Source organism: Macrotis lagotis, chromosome 2 (genome assembly GCF_037893015.1).
Source record: "Macrotis lagotis isolate mMagLag1 chromosome 2, bilby.v1.9.chrom.fasta, whole genome shotgun sequence".
Lineage (NCBI taxonomy): Eukaryota > Metazoa > Chordata > Mammalia > Peramelemorphia > Peramelidae > Macrotis > Macrotis lagotis.
In genome coordinates, this window is record NC_133659.1 from 208,122,254 (window position 1) to 208,143,102 (window position 20,849).

Below are 20,849 nucleotides of genomic sequence, written 5' to 3' on the forward strand. Positions count from 1 at the left end.
GCATTTCCCTTTGACTTTGGAATGTTTCCACCATGCCCCCATTTTGAGTACCTTGCCCTCCCTTCTCCACCCCAACAACTTTTTAACATCTTTTTATGTGTTATCTTACTCTGTAAGACTGCAAGGTCCTTGAGGGCAGGAATTGTCCTTTTTTTGTTTTATTTTAATATGTATCCCTAACACTTAGCACAGTGCCTGCCTGGCACATAGTAGGCTATTAATAAACATTTATTGACTATTGACAATTAACTGACTTTTGGTACAGAAGAGATTGTATTGTAACCATCCAACAGGATGATGTCCAATTGAACCAGTGGAGCCCTCATCAGTTGACAGGATTGTGGCCCTTGGGGTCACAGGTAAGGAAGTGATAAGAAGACTGAGGAATGAATGACTTGTCTGTGGTTATTAGTGCTTTAGTGGGAGAGTGGAGCCGAAGAGGTCCAACAACCACATTTCGGGGAAGCCAGGAGACCTCCTACTTATTTCACATCATTTTCTTATAGGTTTCAAGGCCAGCATCACCTTTGCAGAATTTTCCAGGAAAGAATGGCATCCATTGTAGAAGGGTCAGTTGTTTTCTAGTTAGTAAAAAGGGCAGGGTTTAAGTGTTTTTCCATTATGTTGTTCCATTTAAGTTGTGTCCACTTGTGTCATTATTATTTCAGTTTCTCAGTAATAAAACATTAATTATTTAACATCACCTCCTGAGTCTGTTTGAAACAGGAAGAGTGGGAGGAGTGAAAGGAGGATTTAAAGCGATCAAAGGAGAGCCTAGTAAAGTCACCTCCTGCACCCCTTGCCACAGCAGGAGAGGAAGTTTTGCGGGGAGAGAGTGATTTTCAAGAGGCCCACTCCTTGCTCTACTGCTGTGAAACTCTTTGCCTCTTTTAAAAAATTAGCTAGAGTGAGCAATGATCCCCAATTAGTCCACCTGGCCTTTCCCTTTGCTCTTCACCCAGGAGTTTTGACCTGCTGACAAGTCCCAATTAAAGGGCCTGCCTAGCATGGTGCAGGCAGAGGCTTAGAGGGTCACAGCTAGAAGAGATGACATCCAGCAGGGAATATTAGTGATGGTTTTTCTTTTTCCAAATGAATGAGACAAAAGGCATGTGTGTATGTTTGTGTGTGTGTTGGTGAAGGTCAGGCTTTCCTGCATTTAGACAGGGAATATCCTGGAGAAGTTCAAGAAGACAGGCCCTTATTGTCTTCTCCTGCCCTAGGTGGAAGTGGACCAGAGACATCTTTGACGTAATCTGACAGTGAAGGAAATGATGAGGGGCAAGCCGTGGTTGGAATACAAGTCCAAGGACATTAGCTGTTGAGAATTTGGACAAACACAGATGGCTTAGAGATAAATTGCTGGTGCTGCAGGGTAGCTTAATGACACTTAGCTAGTTGTTGCAAAATATCAGTGCATTTTGTTTTCCATTATAAACTTCATTTGGGGCTGGTCCCAGTTCTGTTGGGCAGTTCTGCTCTGAGCATTTCATTTAGTGATATGTTTCTGTGACTCAGTATCAAACAGCAGCCAGAGACCTTCCACCATAATGAACTGTGTGTAACTTCTCTTTCTTAAAGAAGAGATTTAAAAGAAGAAGAAGAAAAGAAGAAAAACAACAAAAATATGTACTTTTCATCTGTGGCATATCTCAGCAATCTCTTTCTTCTTTTTTCCCCCCTTAGTTTCTTTTTAGAAAATGTTGTTCTTCTTTAGTCAGGGGTATTCTGTGGCTTCTCCACTGGGAGAGGAAGTAGATAATAAAAAAGACACAGGATGATGGCAATTTCATTTTCTGAGGATTTTTGTTTCTGTGTGTCTCCTGGCAGCCCACTCCCTGTTCTTTGTGCATTTGAGATGGCTTACCAGGAGGGAATGAAGAAGGATTAAGTAGGGGGATGGAAGAGGAAAAAGTAGAGGGACTTTTTCAACTTTGCACAGAAGCATTTTAAATGTTTTTCACTTGGGGAAATTGCAGGTTAATGTAGCAGAATTGCAATGGCATTACCTCCAAAGGACAATGCTCCATGATTCATCACCTTGTGGAATGGAAAACAGCTTCAGACTCACTATTTGGTGATGAAACAACTTTTAATGGTCAGATGCTTTTACAACAGCCTCATTTTTTTTTTTAAAGATTTTATTTATTTTGAGTTTTACAATTTTCTCCCTAATCTTACTCCCTCCCCCAACAGAAGGCAATTTGCTAGTCTTTACATTGTTTCCATAGTATACATTGATCCAAATTGAATGTGATGAGAGAGAAATCATATCCTTAAGGAAGAAACATAAAGTATAAGAGATAGCAAGATCAGACAATAAGATATCAAGTTTTTTTCCCTAAATTAAAGTTAATAGTCCTTGGTCTTTGTTCAAACTCCACAGTTCTTTCTCTGGATACAGATGGTATTCTCCATTGCAGACAGCCCCAAATTATCCTTCATTGTACAACAGCCTCATAATTGTTCTTCTTGCTTCCCATTTCTCCTTTCTCCAACTCATACTCTAAACTGCTGGCAAATTCATATTCTCAAAACCTAGAACTGACTATTTTATTTTTCTCTATTCATTTCAGTCATGTCCAACTCTCCATGGCCCTATTTGGGTTTTTTTTAGCAAAGATATTGGAGTGGTTTGTCATTTCATTCTCCAACTCATTTTACAGAAGAGAAAACTGAGACAGAGTTAAGTGACTTGTACACTGCAGTGCATGTCAGAGGCCAGATATGAACATAGGAAGAGGGGTCACTCTTTCTCAGTCCCCTTTATTGTATCTTCTTTTAGGTTATTCCCTGGCTTTCTTTTGCTTGTTGATTTTATCAACTGCCATGTGTTCAATTATCATCTCCCTGCAGATGATTCTCAGATCTGTATATCTAGTCCTAATACTTCCTAAGTTCCAGATTTACACCATGAACTGTCTTAAACATCTTGAATTGGGTATACTATAGACATCTCAAATGCAATGTAAAATAGTTAAAATAAAACTCATTACCTTTTCTCCAAAATCCTGCCCTCTTCTTAAAATTTCTTTTCACTGTTGAATGCACAACCATCTTTCTAGTTATCTAGTCTTATCAAGATGGCCAACACCTCATTCTCACTCACTCCACATATCTAATTATTGTCAAATTTTGTATTTTTTATCTTCACCAAACTGATGTCTGCCAATCTTTCAGTCCATCTGTCTGTCTGTCTCTATGCATCCATTCTCCATTCAGCTGCCACAGCCTTTCTAGAAGTCTAGGTCTACTCGTATTACCCCATTCCTCAATGGACTCCTATGATTCCTGTGTCCTCCAGAATCAAATAAAAATGCTCTTCTGTCTGGCCCTTCACAGCTTTACCCCTACTTTTCCAGTCTGCTTACACTTCTTTCCATTCTTTCTGGGTAATTTTTCCCATGCAGTTCATTGAGCATGCCACTTTCTAGCTTGGAAGCCTCTGGATGCTACCCATTGCCCATAGAACAAAATACAAATTCCTTTTTTCTGGTAGTCAGGGAACATGACCTGCCTTTTTAGACCAATCCCAATGGCCTGTTTATTTCTGTAACCTGGACAGGAGTTTCTATTTCTAGACTCCTTGCCTTTTCACTGGCCGGTCCCTCTTTTACCTCTGCCTCCTGACATCTTCAGGATTAGTGCAAATCTTACCTTCTCTTCTAGAGGCATCTTGAATCTCCCTACTCCAAGTGTCTACCATTTGAGATACCCTTCCATTCACTCCAAATATATCTCATGTATATATAGCTGTTTGCATGCTGTCTCTCTTCTTAGAGTGTGAGCTCCTTGAAGACCATTTTCTCCTCTTTCTTTGTAATCTTGGCACTTAGCACAGGGCCTGAAATATAGCAAGTGCTTCATAGATCCTTGTTGACACAACAAGGAGTTTATAGGGGACATATGTATTTATTCATTTTTTTAATTTTATTCTAAAAATTTTTTCCCCTCACTTACATGCAAAAACCAGTTCAACATTTACTTCCAAAACCTTGAGTTCCAAATTCTCTCCCTTTCTCTCAGCCTACCCCTCACCTTGAGGAAAGCAAGTCATTTGGTGTGAGTTAAAAATGTGTAGCCTTGGGGCAGTTAGGTGGCATAGTAGATAGAGCACAGATCCTGGAGTCAGGAGTACCTGAGTTCTAATTGGGCCTCAGACACTTAATAATTGCTTTGCTGTGTGACCTTGGGCAAGTCACTTAACCCCATTGCCTTGCAAAAACAACAAAGAAAAACCCAAACAAAAATGTGTAGTCATGAAAAACATTACTGTAATAGTCATGTTTTAAAAGTAAACATACCCCACCTTTCCCCACAAGGAAAGGGTAACCTCAAGAAAAATAAAGTGAGGGGGAAAGAGTATGCTTCAATCTCTATTCATACACCATCAGCTCCTTCTTTGGGATGGATAGCATTTTTTATCATAAATCCATCAGAAAAATTGCTTCAATTTTTTTCCCTCCACAGTTACTTTTGCTAGCTGTATTTCCCCCTATTCTATTCTCCTGTTGAGTCCCTTTCCTGAACTCTTATGTTGAGTCCCTTTTAGACTCCCTCAATCTTCCCCAGGAAGTGTTGGAGGGCTGGGAGACAAGGATGACAAGGGAGACAAGTATTCCATCAAGATCTACAAGTGCTCTGTTTATTTACCAAAACACTAGTGCTTAAATACATTTCCAGTCTCTAATCCACTCCTACTCCCTTGGCACTTAGTAAGATGAGACTGGTGCTCAAGGATACCAGGTAATGATAGTTTACTATGCTCCCATACACAAGTCCCAAACATCCCCCCCCCCCCATTTATTCTATTCTCTCTCTCTCTCTGTCCTTTCACCCTGTCCCTCCTCAAGAATGTGATGTGTTGTATCTGACTACCCTCTTCCTAGATCTTCCCACTCTTCTATCACCTACATCCCCACGCCCCTTGTCTCCTTTTTCCCATCCCTTTCCTCTTCTAATTTCTTCTAGGGTAAGAAAGTTTTCTATATCCAATTGAGTGTGTATATCCTTCCCTCTCGGAGCTACTTTCTTTTTTTTTAAATTTTTATTTATTTAAGGCAATGGGATTAAGTGGCTTGCCCAAGGCCACACAGCTAGGTAATTATTAAGTGTCTGAGACTGGATTTGAGCCCAGGTACTCCTGACTCCAAGGCTGGTGCTTTCCACTACGCCACCTAGCCACCCCTATGAGTCACTTTCAATGAGAATAAGACTTCTCTTCACCTACCTTCCCTTCTCCACTGCAAAAGCTTTTTCTTGCCTCTTTTATGTAAAATAGCTTAGCATAGGAATTAGATTTAAAGACATCTGAGATCTTTTCTGTAACTATGTCTCTTCTAACTCTTAAGGTTCTAGGAGTTGATAAGTGTCTCAGATCTCAAGGCAAAGATAACTTTGGTCTAAGAAGTTGAACTAGGTGACCTTATTTTGACATTTCTCTGTTTCCAGTGAGAGGGAGCCTAGAAGAAGCTATCCTTTGTGATTCTCAGAGTATAATCCCATCCTGAAGGTAAAGTTTAGACAATCTCTCCCACACAGGGAACTGATCATGTCTCTCTGCAGCTCTGAGCTAATAGGAAGTGCTACCCATTGTCTTTAGATAAAATACAAACCTTAATTTTATTTCCTTCTTCTCACTGATTTCATTCTGTCCCCTTTTACATCCTTACATGCCAGTCATCCTTGATGCCTAGACAATGGTCCCTTGGCATCTTCACCTTGTAGAAATCCTCTTCCTTCAAGGTCCAATTCAAGTATACTTCCTCCTTGAAACCTTAACCTCTCTGCTAGAGGGAAGGTTGGGTTACCTTTCTGTCTCTTTTACTCAGCATATAATAGCTTCTGAGTTAATCTTTTAAAAATATTTTATTTATTTGTCCAAGTACAAGCAAGGATAATTTTTAATGATCATTTTTTTTTCAAGGTTTTGAATTTTACTTTTTTCTGAGTGAATAATTTTTAAGTTGAATTGAATAGGCTGGCATGGGGAAGAGGTGGTATTGGAAAAGAGTGGGAATATTATTTATTTGGCTCCTTTTAAAATGGCCAGAGGTAGATAATCATACTTCAAGACTTGAGAGGGTAAAAGGAGGAAATTTGTTGGACTATGCAATTGTACATAAGCCTAGTAATTAAATGAAAGGCAAAATGATAAAAGTGCAAAAGCATATTGAGCTGGAAGTGTGGGTTTGAGGTCTAGGGTGTTTTTCTGTTGGTTTGTTTTGTGTAGATTAGAAATAATAGTTTTTTATATTACTCTTTATGGCTTGCAAAGTATTTACTTCACAGAAGTCCTGTGAGGCAGGTAGAGTAAATATTATTATCCCAATTTTACAAATTAGAAAAATCAGACTCAGAAAGGTTATTTGGTTTACTGAACATCACAGAAAATGTGAATTGGGGACCAGTGGCCCTTAGACTAATTGGAATTCAGGTCTTCCTTAACTCCAGGAACAAACAAAAAGAACAACAAAAAGAAAGTGGTTTGCTCCTTTGAGGAATTCTTTCTTCTTGAAGGAGTTTATAAGAATTGAATCCTTTCTGAGGAGGGAGAACTTGTGAGAGTTCCATAGCATCAGTATTTTCTAATTCCTTAAGGACCTAGTCACCTAGTCACCCCTTAAATATTGCTAAAAACTAAGTAGGGTTTTATGCTGACTATCCAGAAACAAGAGGATCACTCCCCCAGGCCTCCTTGCTTCTGTATTTCATTTGTTGTTTCGGTAAATAACAGCTTTAGTGCTTATGGATGCCAAAGAGTCTCTCTTGGAATGAAGTGATTCTTTTTTCATATCCCACCCCTAGTTAAGCATCCATCACATTATAAAAAGAAAGAAAACAACAGGAGGGCAATCAGCTGATGTCTTCTCATAATGAAAAATTCTTTTATTCTGGCAATGATTTCTTAGATATCTGCATAAGGAGATGTAGAATTGGAAATAATTAAAACATATAAACAAATCCAAGAGCTCAGAATATATTGCTGGTGCTGACACCAGCTGGTTTGGGGGTAGTTGGACAATATCTAGGAGGCAGACTTGATGAATTCTCAAATTCCCTTCTATATCTGATCTTTTTTTCTCAGTCTAGTTTTAAGGTAGTCCCGAGCCATCTTGGTAGGTTCTCTCTTTGTGTGATCCCCATTGAAGTGATGGAAGCATTCCTGAGGTTCCCTGGGGTGGGCACTGGTGGGGACTTCTGAGCTTCTCTGGGAATAGTTTTCAAAGCTGCTTGGGGAAAAGCTCACAAAGAGACCATAGAGCTTGACTTTCAGAGCCAGGAGGGCAATTGTTTAGTAGAGCCCCTAATTTGGGAGTTAATGGAGGTACTGCTGTCCTCATTAAACTGCCTGGAGGAAAGTAATAAGTAGAATAAAGGAGCAGCCAATGTTATCCAAATGGAAAGATAATAAATGATGGATTTAGTCAAGCCATTACTTAGAAAGAAAGAAAAAGAATAAGGCATTTTCATCCTCTTGGTTTTTAACCTAGTATCCATAAGAGGTCTGTTGACAGATGTCAGGTCTGTGAGCTTAAATGGAGAAAAAATAATTACATTTTTATTTCATTATAATTGATCTTCTTTGTAATCCTATTTTATTTTATGTGTTTAAAAATATTATTCTGGGTGCAACTAGGTGGCGCAGTGGATAGAGTACTGGCCTTGGAGTCAGGAGTACCCGAGTTCAAATCCGACCTAGCCGTGTGGCCTCAGGCAAGCCACTTAACCCAATTGCCTTGCAAAAACTAAAAAAAATATATATATTATTCCGAGAATAGATCCATAGGCTTCACCAGACTGCCAAAGGGATGATCCAAAATGGTCTAAGGTCTTGTTCTCAGTTATTAGAACTGAGACTTATAGGGAAGACAAAGACTTTCAACCTCACAGATATCTTTTGAGATTTTATTATGAAAGCTATTATTTACTGGTTAAAGAACTATAGTGAATTGTTTGATCATTTTTCCCCATAAATGGTTGCATTTCTGTTTTTTGTTTTTTGTTTAGATTTTTCAAGGCAATGGGGTTAAGTGGCTTGCCGGAGGCCACACATCTAGGTAATTATTAAGTGTCTGAGGCCAGATTTGAACTCCGGTACTCCTGACTCCAAGGCTGGTGTTCTATCCACTGCACCACCTAGCCACCTCGTGGTTGCATTTCTGTGTAAAGATCATAAACTATCCCTAATTCTCATTTTTTAAATTGAAATAAATTGAAATAAAGTGTTATATTTTTTAATAAATATTTTTGTGTAAGTTGAAATTCAAGAAGGGAAAAACATATACTGCCTTTTTCATTTGAAGCTGATGTAGTGTAAAAATGGTGTAGTGCAAAAATTTGAGACTGAGAATCAGGCAATCTGAACTTTAAACATAGTTATGTTACCTTTGAGACCCTGAGCAATTAATTTCTGGGCTTCAGTTTCTTAATCTATGAAATGAAGGGAAGTTGGAGTAGGATCTTTAAGGTTCCTTTCTGCTCTGTATCCTATGATCCTATGATACAAAACCATCATCAGATCACAATCTTTAAGGAGTTATTTGCAAAATGAAGATGGGTTACGCTGGGCCATTTATAGCGTCTTGCCCTTTCCCTCACCCCAACTCCCTTTGTGACCACTGTTTTAATTTCCAAAATGGTAGGCCATTATTTGGATCAGGAGTGTTGAACATGAGGCCACAAGTCTTCCTTGGGCAGTCAGATCAGATTAAAAAGAAGTATTTAACAAAATATAAATAGGTAATATTAACATTTGGTTTTCTAAGTCAATATCTAACCCACAAGCATCCTTATGCATGATTTCCTGGCTCCCATATCTATTTTAGTTTGACTCCATTGGTTTGGAATAATAACTTTGGCTTTGGAATAGAATAAAAATTGCCCAGGTGGGTTATAGGACCCATTATGTTAGCTTTTTAAGTACTAAACAATGGAATTAGCCAGTTAGAGAAGGGGTGAAAGGATAAACCTGCATTTTAGTGTTCTGACAAGGTAGAATTATAAGTTTTCTGAAATATTGCCTGTAACTAATGTAAAAACTCACCTGTAGTTCTATTATTTATTCATTTGTTCAGGAGCCATTGTTTAGATTTTTTTTTATTTTCTTGGTCACATGAGAAATGGAAAGATCACTTCTTTAAGCTTCATTTATAATATTATTCTTGATATCCTGGTAGAAGATATCCCTGACTTTTGGGAGGAAACTAACATGCAATGAGTTTCTTTGGTACTATTGGAACTAAACAGCATAATAAATATGCTTTATAAAGAAACTGCATTGTAGTGAATAGTGTTATAGTGAGGTTTTGTTGTAAGTTCCCTAAATGTGTTAATATTCTCTCCAAAGGTCAAGTCAACAAACATTTATTAATACTCATTTTGTAGCAGCCACTGTGCTAAATAAATATCCTCTATGGAGACAAAGAAGATTCCTTCTTGGAGCTCACAATAATGGAGGACATAACATGTAAACTATGCCCATACAAGATACACAGTCTAAATTGGAAGTGATTTCAGAGGGAAGGCACAAATATTAATGGTCCTGGGAAAAACTTCTTGTAGAAGATATGATTTTACTTAAACAATGCTAGGTGGACAAGGTTCCTGTGGATTTGTTATTTTACAGCTGTGTGAAGCATCAGTGGGAAAGAGGGGAAAAACTGCAATCAGGGAGATTCATTAGATAACTATTATTGTAATTCAAGGAAGCTATAATGAGGTTTGAAACTAGGATTTTGGTCAGGTGAATGGAGAAAAAGGGACAGATTTGAGATATGTTGTGGTAGAACCAGCAAAAAAAGAAATTATTTGATTATTGAACAGGAGAGACAAAGATGAGTGATGTGGTCAGGGAGAAGAGCAATAGTAGGTGGGATGATGATGAATTTAAGTTTTGGACATATTAAGTTTAAAATACTTGTTAGGATATTATAGATTCTTGGAAATGTGAGAACTGAAACTCATGGGAAGGATTAGTATTTGAAGATTATCTTCAGTGAGATGAGGAGAGAACCATGGTCTTCTACAGAGTCTTGGCCTGGGATGATGCATCAGCAAAGATAATGAAAAAGAGAAAAGAGCAATGTCAAAGAGTCCAAGGGAGGACAGAATATCTAGCAAGAAGAAATGGTAAGCAGTATCAAAGATGTCAGATGGAATCAGGACAGATGACATGAACTTAGTATCTAAAATTCTGTTATTTCCATGCCTTTCTGTGACTAAGCAGAACTGGGAAAGCTATGTACCCTGGCCGCAAATCAATTACTTATTAAACTCCTATGTGCCAGACATTATCATTATGTGTGTGTGTGTGTGTGTGTGTGTGTGTGTATGTATACCTACAAGAAAAAGAGGAAGTAATTGACAGAGGGAAGGCAGTTGAATTGATAGGGGTTGGGAAAGACTTCCCATTAAAAATAAAGGGGGGGATTTTTATTTGGGACTCAATGAAGTTCAGTATATATATATCAAGGATTTAGGTTTAAGGGTATCCTTAGAGGAGGGGCAGCCAGGTGACACAAGTAGAGCACTGACCCTGGAGTCAGGAGAACTTGAGTTCAAATCCAGACTTAGACCTTTAATAATTACCTATGTGACCTTGGGCAAGTCATTTAACCTCACTGCCTTATAAAAAACAACAAAAAAAAAGGAAATTGGGAAGGTGGTAGGGGTCTATTTGGTGAAAGGTTTTGAATGTTAGAGTATATGAAGGCAGTAGAGAAGAATAGGGAGGGTGACATGGTCAGCCTTTTGCTTTAGGAAAACCATTTTCATGACTGAATGGAAGATGGATTAGAGTAGGGAAGAGATTTGCCTAAATAGAAAGGACTATAACAACAAATTAGCCCGAACTTAATGCTGCATATTTATAACCATCGTGCTTGGTACCAAAGAAAATTTATCAGATAATGTATTGTTCAGTCAGTTTCAGTCTTGTCCAACACTGTGTCCCTTTGTGATTTTCTTGGCAAAGATACTGAAATAAGTGGTTTGCCATGTCCTTCTTTAGCATTTTTGAAGAGGAAATTGAAGCAACCTGCCCAGAGTCCCACAGCCAGTCAAATCTGGCTTGAAGCCAGTTTTGACCTTAGGAAGATGAGTTTTCCTAACTCCAAGTCCTTAGGAAGATGAATCTTTCTGATTCCATGTCCTTCACTCTATCCACTGTGCTACCATGCTACTCCTATCAGATGATACCCCCCCCCCTTATGTGCAAAGTTTGGGGTCACAGGTATTGAACACTGCCTATAACAAAAGATTTTTTTTTGTTATTTTGGTTAGTTTTGTGGAATTGTTTGACTCTCTGAGATTCTCTGAGAAGGTTTACAGGAATGGTAAAATGGGAAATGTAGATAAATAACAAGAGATATGACTAAAATATTTTATAAGGCAACCTGAGTTCAATTTTGACCTCAGACACTTATTAGCTCTGTAACCCTGGGAAGTCATTTAACCCTGCTTGCCTTAGTTTCCTCATCTGTAAAATGAACTGACAAACCACTCTAGTATCTTGGTCAAGGAAATCCAAAATGCAAAGAACTGGGCATAAATGGAGGTGACTAAACAACAGAAATATCTCATTGGTAACCTTGGAGAGAGTGGTTTCAATGAAGTTATATAATCAAAATACTAATTGTAAGGCACTAATGGGAGATGAAGTAGAAGCATTGAGAGTAATTTTTTTAGCATTTTAGAAGTAAGAAGAGAGAGCTATGGGACAGAATAACAGGATTAAATGATTGTTTTATGGATGGAGGAGAGCAAGAAGTCCCATGTTTTATGGAGATTTGTGAGGTACTATAGAAGGGGAAAGAGGGAAGACGAGAAGGGAGAGTATGTGGTGGGATAGGCCCTTAGAGGAGATAGTATGGGGTTGGATGAAGGGCACAAAAAGGGGGCTAATCTCAAAAAAGAAGAACGGATTTTTCCTCCTCTAGACTAGAGGAAAGGAGAGAAAACAGAAGGGATCAAGTCAGGGACAACCTAGACTGAAGTCACTATCCAGGCTTAAAACTTATAATCCTTTCAAAGTCAACTTTAGGTCAATTACATTTTAAAATATAAGACTCCCATCACTATGTCTCCTGTTTTTGCAGGTATGATTATTATTCCTGAGGAATTTTCCTGTATTGAAATAATGGAAATTAAAAGAGAAAGAATAAAGACATGCCCCAAACATACCTTACTCTACCATACTTGAATTATTGCATCCCATTCCTTCTACAGATACATAGAATTATAGGCAATTCTCTATTATTTTTAAACAAAGACATGAAATTCAGTGATTACTCAAACAGCTCATTTCTAAGAAAGAGAATCTGTGTCCTCCCTAAACAATATTAGTTATGTCACCAAATTGCTAAAGTGTGATAGTAGAATCATTAAGAATTTACCTCACTTTTTTTTATTATTGCCATCAAATGAAGGGAGAAAGAAATGGAAGAGAACCAGTAGATTTAGAGGATAGTAGGACCAAAAGAATTTGACTTATTATGGATATAGGGAAACTTCACATGCTTTTTAGGCAGAAAGGATGAAACCAGCATGTGAGGGGCAGAAGTGCTGACTTTTCAGAAACAGTGCTAAATTAGTCTAAGCCATAGGCCTCAGTTTCTATTTCTCAAGAATTAGGTGAGCCTGAGAACCTGGATCTCTGGCTAGAAAAATTATGTCACCCTAACCATACAAGATATAAACAAAGACTTAACTTTCCTAGGAATGCTTAGGTATATTCCCCTTCTCTTCGGACCATCAAGTTTGACCAATTGTTGTAAAGGTCAGCAGAAAAGAGGAGGGGGAATGGGTTGTGGTTTTTGTGTTTTTTTTTAACCCTGGTTCAGCTTCTGTAATTCAGCTTTTCCTGCTCTCTCTCTTTCATAGATAGTTAGGAACTGCCCCATTTCTTGCAAGAACCAAATAAAATTTTAACTCTTTGCTGCCACTTTGAGAGGACTCCGAGTAGTCATTTTGGGTTAGGGTTTCAGTACCCCTTACAGGCAGAAATGAAGAGATTGAGGATGAGAGAGAGGGAAGGCAAGACTGATTAGGGAAATCTCTTTAAGGAGATTATAAGGGACAAGATTAAGGGCACAAATAGAGTTGATATCAACAAGGAAAGGGATGTCTTTTCCTTAAAGACTGACCCAAAGGAAGAAGGAGGGGAGAAGATAGAAAGTTGCAAGACCAAGAGTGATCCAGATTTTTAAGACCTAAAATTCATTTAAACACTGAATCAATTTTGCTATTTTTATAGGCATAATCATTGTTCCCAGGTGAATTTTCCTGAATTGAAATAATGTAAATCAGCAAAGAGAAAATTTTCTAATGAGAGATCCTTCTCCTAAACTGGGAACCATTTTTGTACACATATCTAAGAAAGGTGTTTCAAAATGAATATTTATGCATTTATGCCTCCTCACAATCCCACATAAATGCATGCCCCAAACACACTTTTTCATTAGCCATACATAAATAGCTTATTATACCTCTTGCATTCACATAGAATTATAGGCAGCTTTGTTATTTCTGGGGGGAAAATATACTTGCAATTCAAAGGTAATCAAATCATTCATTTCTACAAAGAATTTATTTCCTCTTCAGACAGACCTGTTAGTGTAGATGAAGAGCTATCACCCCATTTAGACCAATTTGTTAGAAGTTGTTGCCACCCAAATGAAGAGAGGAAAAAAAGCAAGAGAGTCAAGTGGCCTTCCAAGAACCAATATGACCAATGGTCAATATCTATCTAATCCTTGAGTACTGCAGATATCTCTAAAGGAAAGAGAACAAACAATTATAAACAGTACCCATTATATTTCAGGTGTGTACTTTACACCACCTACCTTCCTTACAGCATCTAGCGCCAATATCTTTTTTTTTTTTTTTTAGGTTTTTGTGAGGCAAATGGGGTTAAGTGGCTTGCCCAAGGCCATACAGCTAGGTAATTATTAAGTGTCAGAGGCTGGATTTGAACTCAGGTACTCCTGACTCCAGGGCCTACCTGACTCCAGGGCCAGTGCTTTATCCACTGTGCCACCTAGCTGCCCCGAATATCTTTTTTTTTTAAAAGAAAATTTAAATATTTTATTTCTTTATTTTTCCAACTATATGCAATGGTAGTTTTCAACAATCATTTTTTGGGGGGCAGGGTTTTGAGTTTTACATTTTTCTCAGAAAGCAATCTAATGTAGGTTCTTTTATAACCATGCTAAACATAGATCCATAATAATCATGTTGTCTAGCACCAATATCTTGCACAGGTTGGTCTCTCCTAAATATTAATCTGATGTTTGGCCAGAAACCAAGAGCATTACCCATGAGTTTAGACTGTTGGACCTTACCAATACTTCAAGTTCAAGGTTGTTTTCCAGATCTGATCATGTGACTGTCAACTCAGTGACTCTCTTATTGTCTGTAGGATAAAATAGAAACTCTTCTGTTTAGCTTTTCAAACCCTTAACTACCCATTTTTCTAGCCTCATTGATCAGTATTCTTCTTCTATAGTCTGCAAACTGGTCACGCTGGCCTTCTCTTTGTTCCTCAAGAAGGATGTTCTCTGCTTCCCAGCTCCTTGCTTTCTTTGCATTGGCTCTCTCAGATCCCTGGAATGTACTTCCTCCTTACTATGGCAGCTTTTTCTGATTCTTCCAAATGCTAGTCTCCTCTTCTCTTTGTTTCTACTTTGTTTTTAGTTTCTTTATATATTATGTCTATCCTTATATTAGTACTTGTTATTGCTTATTTTGTATTTGTAAACATTTATGAAGTATCTAGTATGGGGATGCAAAAGAAAAATTTTGTCCCTGAAGAAGACCACAGAGAAACAATTATTTATCAACAAACTGTACACTGGATCACTAGGAATAATCAACAATTAATCAGCGCTAAGATGTTGAGAAGTATTTCCTGTAAAAGATGGAATTTTTGCTGGAAATTAGAGGAAGGCAGACAACCCAGGGATAAAAATGAGGAGAGATCGCCTTGCAAGCATTGAATGTATCTTGAGGGTCTTGCACATAATTTAGCGTTTAATAAATAGTTGTTACCAGCTTGTTTATGGAGAGAGAGGACTGTTCCATTTCTGCCTTTTTATACCAGATGAGTATTATGGGGAGTGAACTGCATCGTAGACACTTGATAAATGCTATTGATTATTCACTGATGGACATCACATTGACTTCAATGCTTCTTGTTTCAGGGTATGACTGAGGACTCCCAAATGGCCTTACTGCTGAGCTTGGACTACAAATCAATGAAAGAGAAGGCCAGTGCTGAATTACCCCTGCCTTTCCATGAAAATGAGCTTTCTATCCGTATAGGTAGAACTGGACTTCATTCAGGTAAGTTTTTCAGCTCAACCTCCTACCCTTTCTGAATTGCTAAGTCAGTTTTATAGAAAGGGGCTTGGTTACTGTAAGAGTGACTGTAGGGACTTCCCATTTTTTTTTTATCTGACCTTACCAAGTGAAATAATAAGTGGCCGTATAGTTATAGAACAGTAGTGCTGGTTGAACTGAACGGGAATTATCAGTCAAGGAGCATTGTGTCCTTGTTGTTACCTTTCTCATTAGCATATGCTATTTTAAAATGTCTTTCTCAACTGTTTCCTCATCAAATGGTGACTCTGAATTACTGAGAAGAGAGGATCAGGAGCTGAGCAAGTCCAGGATCTTGGCTTCATACAATCAGTCAATCAAACAGAAAACATTTATTAAGTGTCTGCTTTGTGCCAGCCACTAGATATGCAAGTTCAAAGAATGAGACCAACTTTCTTTGATGGGAGCTTCCATTTCAATGGGGGGGGGGGTCTAGCAAGTATGCACATCAACAGAAAGTAGTTAAATGTAATGTAGTTTGAGAGGGAGAGAGAACATTAACACTTGGGGTCAGAAGGAGATGAATTGTTAAGAGATTCCAAAAGAGCTTCTAGGGTTCTCTTCATTAATAACCTATTGGAGAGATACAGAATGTCATTTACTAATAGCATTATCATCTTCTTGTAGTCTTGTGGCCAAGAAGCCTTTTCTTTAAATTTGCTCTAAGATTCTGCTTTTCTTTGTTCCTTCCCCTTTTTACCATAATGTGATGTTGTTCCTTACCCATTTGAAGATATGAACTTATTGTTACTTAGACTGACATTAAAGTACTTGAGAAAGAATGGGATTCACCTATCTTTTCTTTGTAAAGATTCCCTTCATACTCTACCTCCATTTTCCAATTCAAACCACCTCCCACCCAGTTTTGCCTAGGCTGCTTTCCCCTGGCTTATGCTAATCTTGATCCACTCCTTAATCTTTTTCAGAGTACCCCTGGCCATATTTTCCCACAAATTGCTTTTTTGTATCCCTGATTTTTCCCTTTCCCTCATCCCATCTTCATGTTTTATTCCATTATACCTCACTCTGCTTCATATATATATTACTTATCCCTCCATGCACAATAGTATTCCTTCCTCCTCAACACTACCTCCTTGCCCTCTATTATCAGAATAAGATGGCTGATAAGTGTTATACTGAGTCAGGATAGCCCCTCATACTGTATGAAACTCATCAATTTTCTTATTCATTCCAGAGGGAGCCAGGCAATTTTTGATAAAAATAACCCTGGGGAAGAATCATGAATACCACAGAAACAAATTCAATGTCTATACAGACCAGAGGAAGTAAAAATGTAAATTCCAAGGAAATGTCACAAAGTTTTTTAAAATTTAGCAGAATTGATTGATAAATTCTGAGGAAACAAGATCAACTTAGTAAAATCCAGATATATATATAGAGATTTACATTTCAGGGGTTCACTGTTAACTATAACATTTGGGGAATAAAAGAAACTTTTCCAATGCAAGAGAAGTTGAAGTAAGGTTCTTAAGAGTTTTTGAGGACAACTCCTTCAGAGATCACAGAAAGCCTCCTGTTATCATTGGGTGTGAGTGTAGGAAAAAAAATCCTAATTGATATCAGAGGGGAAGGGGGGAATTGTGGGAAAATTCCATTTGATGTCACAAGGATGGTGAAATAATGATTGATTGATGTTATAGTTGTCTGGGATTGTGGGAAACTTTCTTATGCATTCATGTCATCCAGGGGATGGGACTAGAGAGATTGAGTGACAGTGTGAGAGTCTATCCCAAGTACTGTCTTTTTGCAGATTTTTCTGGCTGACTTTGATCAGGGAAATCTTTGGAATTCAGTGTGGTATTGGATTCAGGTATCAATCAAATTTTTCTAAGCACCAGCCTATTATACTTCATATAGGAGAAACCTCTTATAGATGTGATTAATAATTAATATAGTAAAGGTTTCCTTCAGATACCAGCCATAACTATTTGATCAGAAAGTCCATTTAACATAGGGGTGGGCACAGAAGCTATAGCCAACACTTCCATTTTTATAGACATCTGAAAATTTCCTCTCTGTCTCTACTTCATGTGGAAAATGATGCCAATCTGCCTGCTCATGATAACCCCTACTAAGAAGGTAATAATGACATGAGAGAGAGCGCAGATTTTTTTAAAAACCATCTCACAATTAGCTGGGATGATAAAGACATAATAAAGAACAGAAATGATACTGCAATTGATGGGATGAGTTAATGATTCAGTTAGACCTTCTTGATAAGAATCCAGACAGGAAGATCAAGAGGCCAAGGGCATACTTTGAAACTTATTGAAATTGTAATTTATTATGCATTTGAAGAGGTTTAGATTTTACTGTACTATTGAGGGCCTTATTGAGCACTTGAGCTGTTCCTAGTGTGGTGTTGTAGAAAGAGTATTTGATTTGTAGAGAACAAGGGTCAAAGTTCAGCTCTACCACTTACTTTTCAACCCTGGGTAAATCCCTTATCCTCTCTGGGCTTGTACATTGGGTGGCACATAGTCGGCACTTAATGAATAGTCGTTGCCTTAACCCACTATAAAACAAGGAAGTTTGGATTAGATGATCTCCAAGGTCTTTTGGCTCTGAATAGCATTTTCAGTTTTTCTTCAAGTAATAGAAGCAGTTCTCTCATTTACTTTAACCCATGCTCAACTTTTAAAAAATTACCCTCCTATGGTGGGTAAAGTGGTATATGGAAGTTTTGCTTTTCTTTGTCCCTATTTCTGTTTTTGCCTCTTGCTGGCTTTATTTACTTGTTATTGGGTTGGAAGAGCTGGACTTTAGAAGTGACATAAAATAGAGAACAGAGCTGGCAACTGAAAAAAAAAAGGGGGGGGTGGGAGTATTATTTAGACCTGAAGTTCTGAGTACTGCTGTGTATATTTTAGGTTAATGATGCAATCAGACCCACATTTATTAAGCACTTAGTACATCTAAAGAATTATGCAGAGAACAGTTGGAAATAGTTAAAATTAGATAGTTCCTGACTTTACATAACTTACAAGTGAAGAGGAATTTGAGAAGCTTTGCTCCTCAGACTCCCCAAGTAGCTTTCTCACACTGTTTTGGATGAAAGATTCAGAGATGAAAAACTCCTTGCAATGAATGTCCTCAGCTGTGTTCACCTCATCTCAAACTGGAGAAAACACTCAACTGTCAGGACCCCACTTGTCCTTCTTTCCCTAGGTGGGAATTGGGTCAGTTTCCACTAACCAGGAAAGGAAAGGTGTGAGGGTCAGAGAAAGACAGTTGGGGCAGACATAAAACCCTTTGCTTGCTCTGCACTTCGAGCAGCTGCTGGAGTTTGGTTTGAAATTTTCACAAAGTGCTGGGAATTCTATCTCTTTATGCAACATATATAACATTTGTTTAGTGGCTTCTATTATTCATGAGGATTTTGAGTTATTCATTCCATTTTAGTAATCTTGAATAGATGGGGAAACTTGCTTTTAATGTACACTTGGGAAATGCAATAGCTAACTGGATTATGCTGGTTCTCCCTTAGAAAAATCCTACTAAACCATTATTATTCTTGCATTTAGGCAATAGCTGTTAAAAGAACATAGTTGTTTTTTTTTTTTAGGTTTTTTGCAAGGCAGTGGGGTTAAGTGGCTTGCCCAAGGCCACACAACTAGGTAATTATTAAGTGTCTGAGGTCGGATTTGAACTCAGGTACTCCTGACTCCAGGGCTGGTGCTCTGTTCACTGTGCCACCTAGCTGCCCCCCAAAAAAGATAGTTTTTAAAAAATTTCTACGTACTTCTTAAATATTTTTGTCTTTTTGTAGATGTAAATTTTTTTTTTAAGCATTGAAATTATATAGACTTGGTCATCAGGTCAAGGTTTGATGTCTCTTAGAATTTTAAATACTTCAGTTTTCATGACTGTTTAGCCCAGAATTTTGACTTTTAGTGCTTTGAACCTCATGGAAACCTTTCCCCTCATTACTTGAGCTCATGTGGTTTATTTTTATTTTATCAGAGAAGACACAGAACTCTATTATTCTTTTAAAATTAATTCAACTCATTTATACAGGACTGGACCAGGGGATTTGACTTGTTTATTCCTGACTCAGCCATATTGGGCAAATCACTTTACAGCTTTGTCCATTTTCCAGAGAAATTAGTGTTTCTTTACTTATCTGATTACCTGCTAATAACAAGACCTTACAGGTATAGAATATGTTTTACTTTTCAAAATACTTCCTCTGAATTAGAGAAAAGAGAACTTTTTATGTATATGGTGACAACAACATTATGAAGAAAAACAACTTTGAAAGATTTTAGAATTATGATGAACATGATGATAAACCAGGAGTCCAAAAGAATGAAGATAAAAACTTTTACTCACCCTCTAATAGAGAAGGAATGAAATGAAATTGTAGAAAGAGGCAGAGAATTTTGGACACTTTTAATGAAGAAATTTGTTTTGCCAAACTTTAAATATGGATTGGAGAGTTTGGTTTTTATTTTCAATTTTTTTCCTCTTTGCCCTGGATGTTTTTCCCCTCTCCAAAACAAAATTTAAATAAGATTTTCCAGTTCATCTTTATCTGAAATGAGGAAACACATGATTTGCAGAATTAGGGAACCAGGCAGTAAATATGAGCTTGTAGTCATATGAATGGAGGGCAGTTTTTTGGAAGGTATTCAATTCCCCATTTCTTCAGCTTAGAAAAGGAGATAAGGAACATGTATTGTTTAAAGACTTTGAGATCTCTGAGTACAAGATAACTGAAATACAAAAACTCATTTGAGCATGTTATTTATATTAAAGTCTGTTTCCTTTCTTTTCAATTTTCTACTCAGTGCCATGTAAAGAAAGAAGAACTTTTTAACAAATAGAGCTATGCAATATTGGAACCCTTTCCTATGAAATAGAGAGACTAGCTAACTACCTAGGTTTTTGTGACAGAGAATAATCCTCTATGGAATAGGAAGTCCAACTAGACGAACTCTATGTTCCTTTTCAACACTCTAAATTCTATGATCTCAAACAGAACATTGTCCAATATTGAACCCACTAACTTCTCACCCAAATTTGCCTGTTCTCTTTGGATTCTATATCTCAAGTATCTCTTGCATTATTCTCAAGCTACACAGCCACTATCCTGATTCATAATTCTATCATCTTTCACCTAGACTTTTTTATATTATGAACCATATGATGAATCTTGTGAACTCCTTAGAAGAATGTTTTTAAAAGCATAAAATAAAATGCTTAGGATTATAAGGAAAACCAAAGATTAGTGAAAATAAAGATGTAACTTTTTTTCCCATTCAAGTTCTTGGACTCCCTGAAATTGAATTGTCTTCTCTAAGTTAAGAATATCTGGCCTAGATGATTACAAATCTCCTCACAAGTGTTCTATCCATTTCTTACTTCTCCTTTCCCCCTTTCAGTCTTCTCTCAAATAGCTACCAAAATAATGTTCTGAGTCCTCAAGTCTGACCGTATCACTGCCCTAG

At 37.6% G+C, this 20,849-nt stretch overlaps 1 protein-coding gene across 3 annotated transcripts in view; it reads left to right on the forward strand.

Annotated features, from left to right (window-relative positions):
- Nucleotides 1–20,849, forward strand: part of SLC39A11 (solute carrier family 39 member 11) — a 512,505-nt gene that overhangs the window by 137,483 nt on the left and 354,173 nt on the right. For all 3 annotated transcript variants that reach the window (XM_074224669.1, XM_074224671.1, XM_074224670.1), the window contains one exon: nucleotides 15,201–15,342. In XM_074224669.1, coding sequence (XP_074080770.1) covers nucleotides 15,201–15,342 — 142 coding nt within the window. The remainder of the gene's footprint in view (nucleotides 1–15,200; nucleotides 15,343–20,849) is intronic.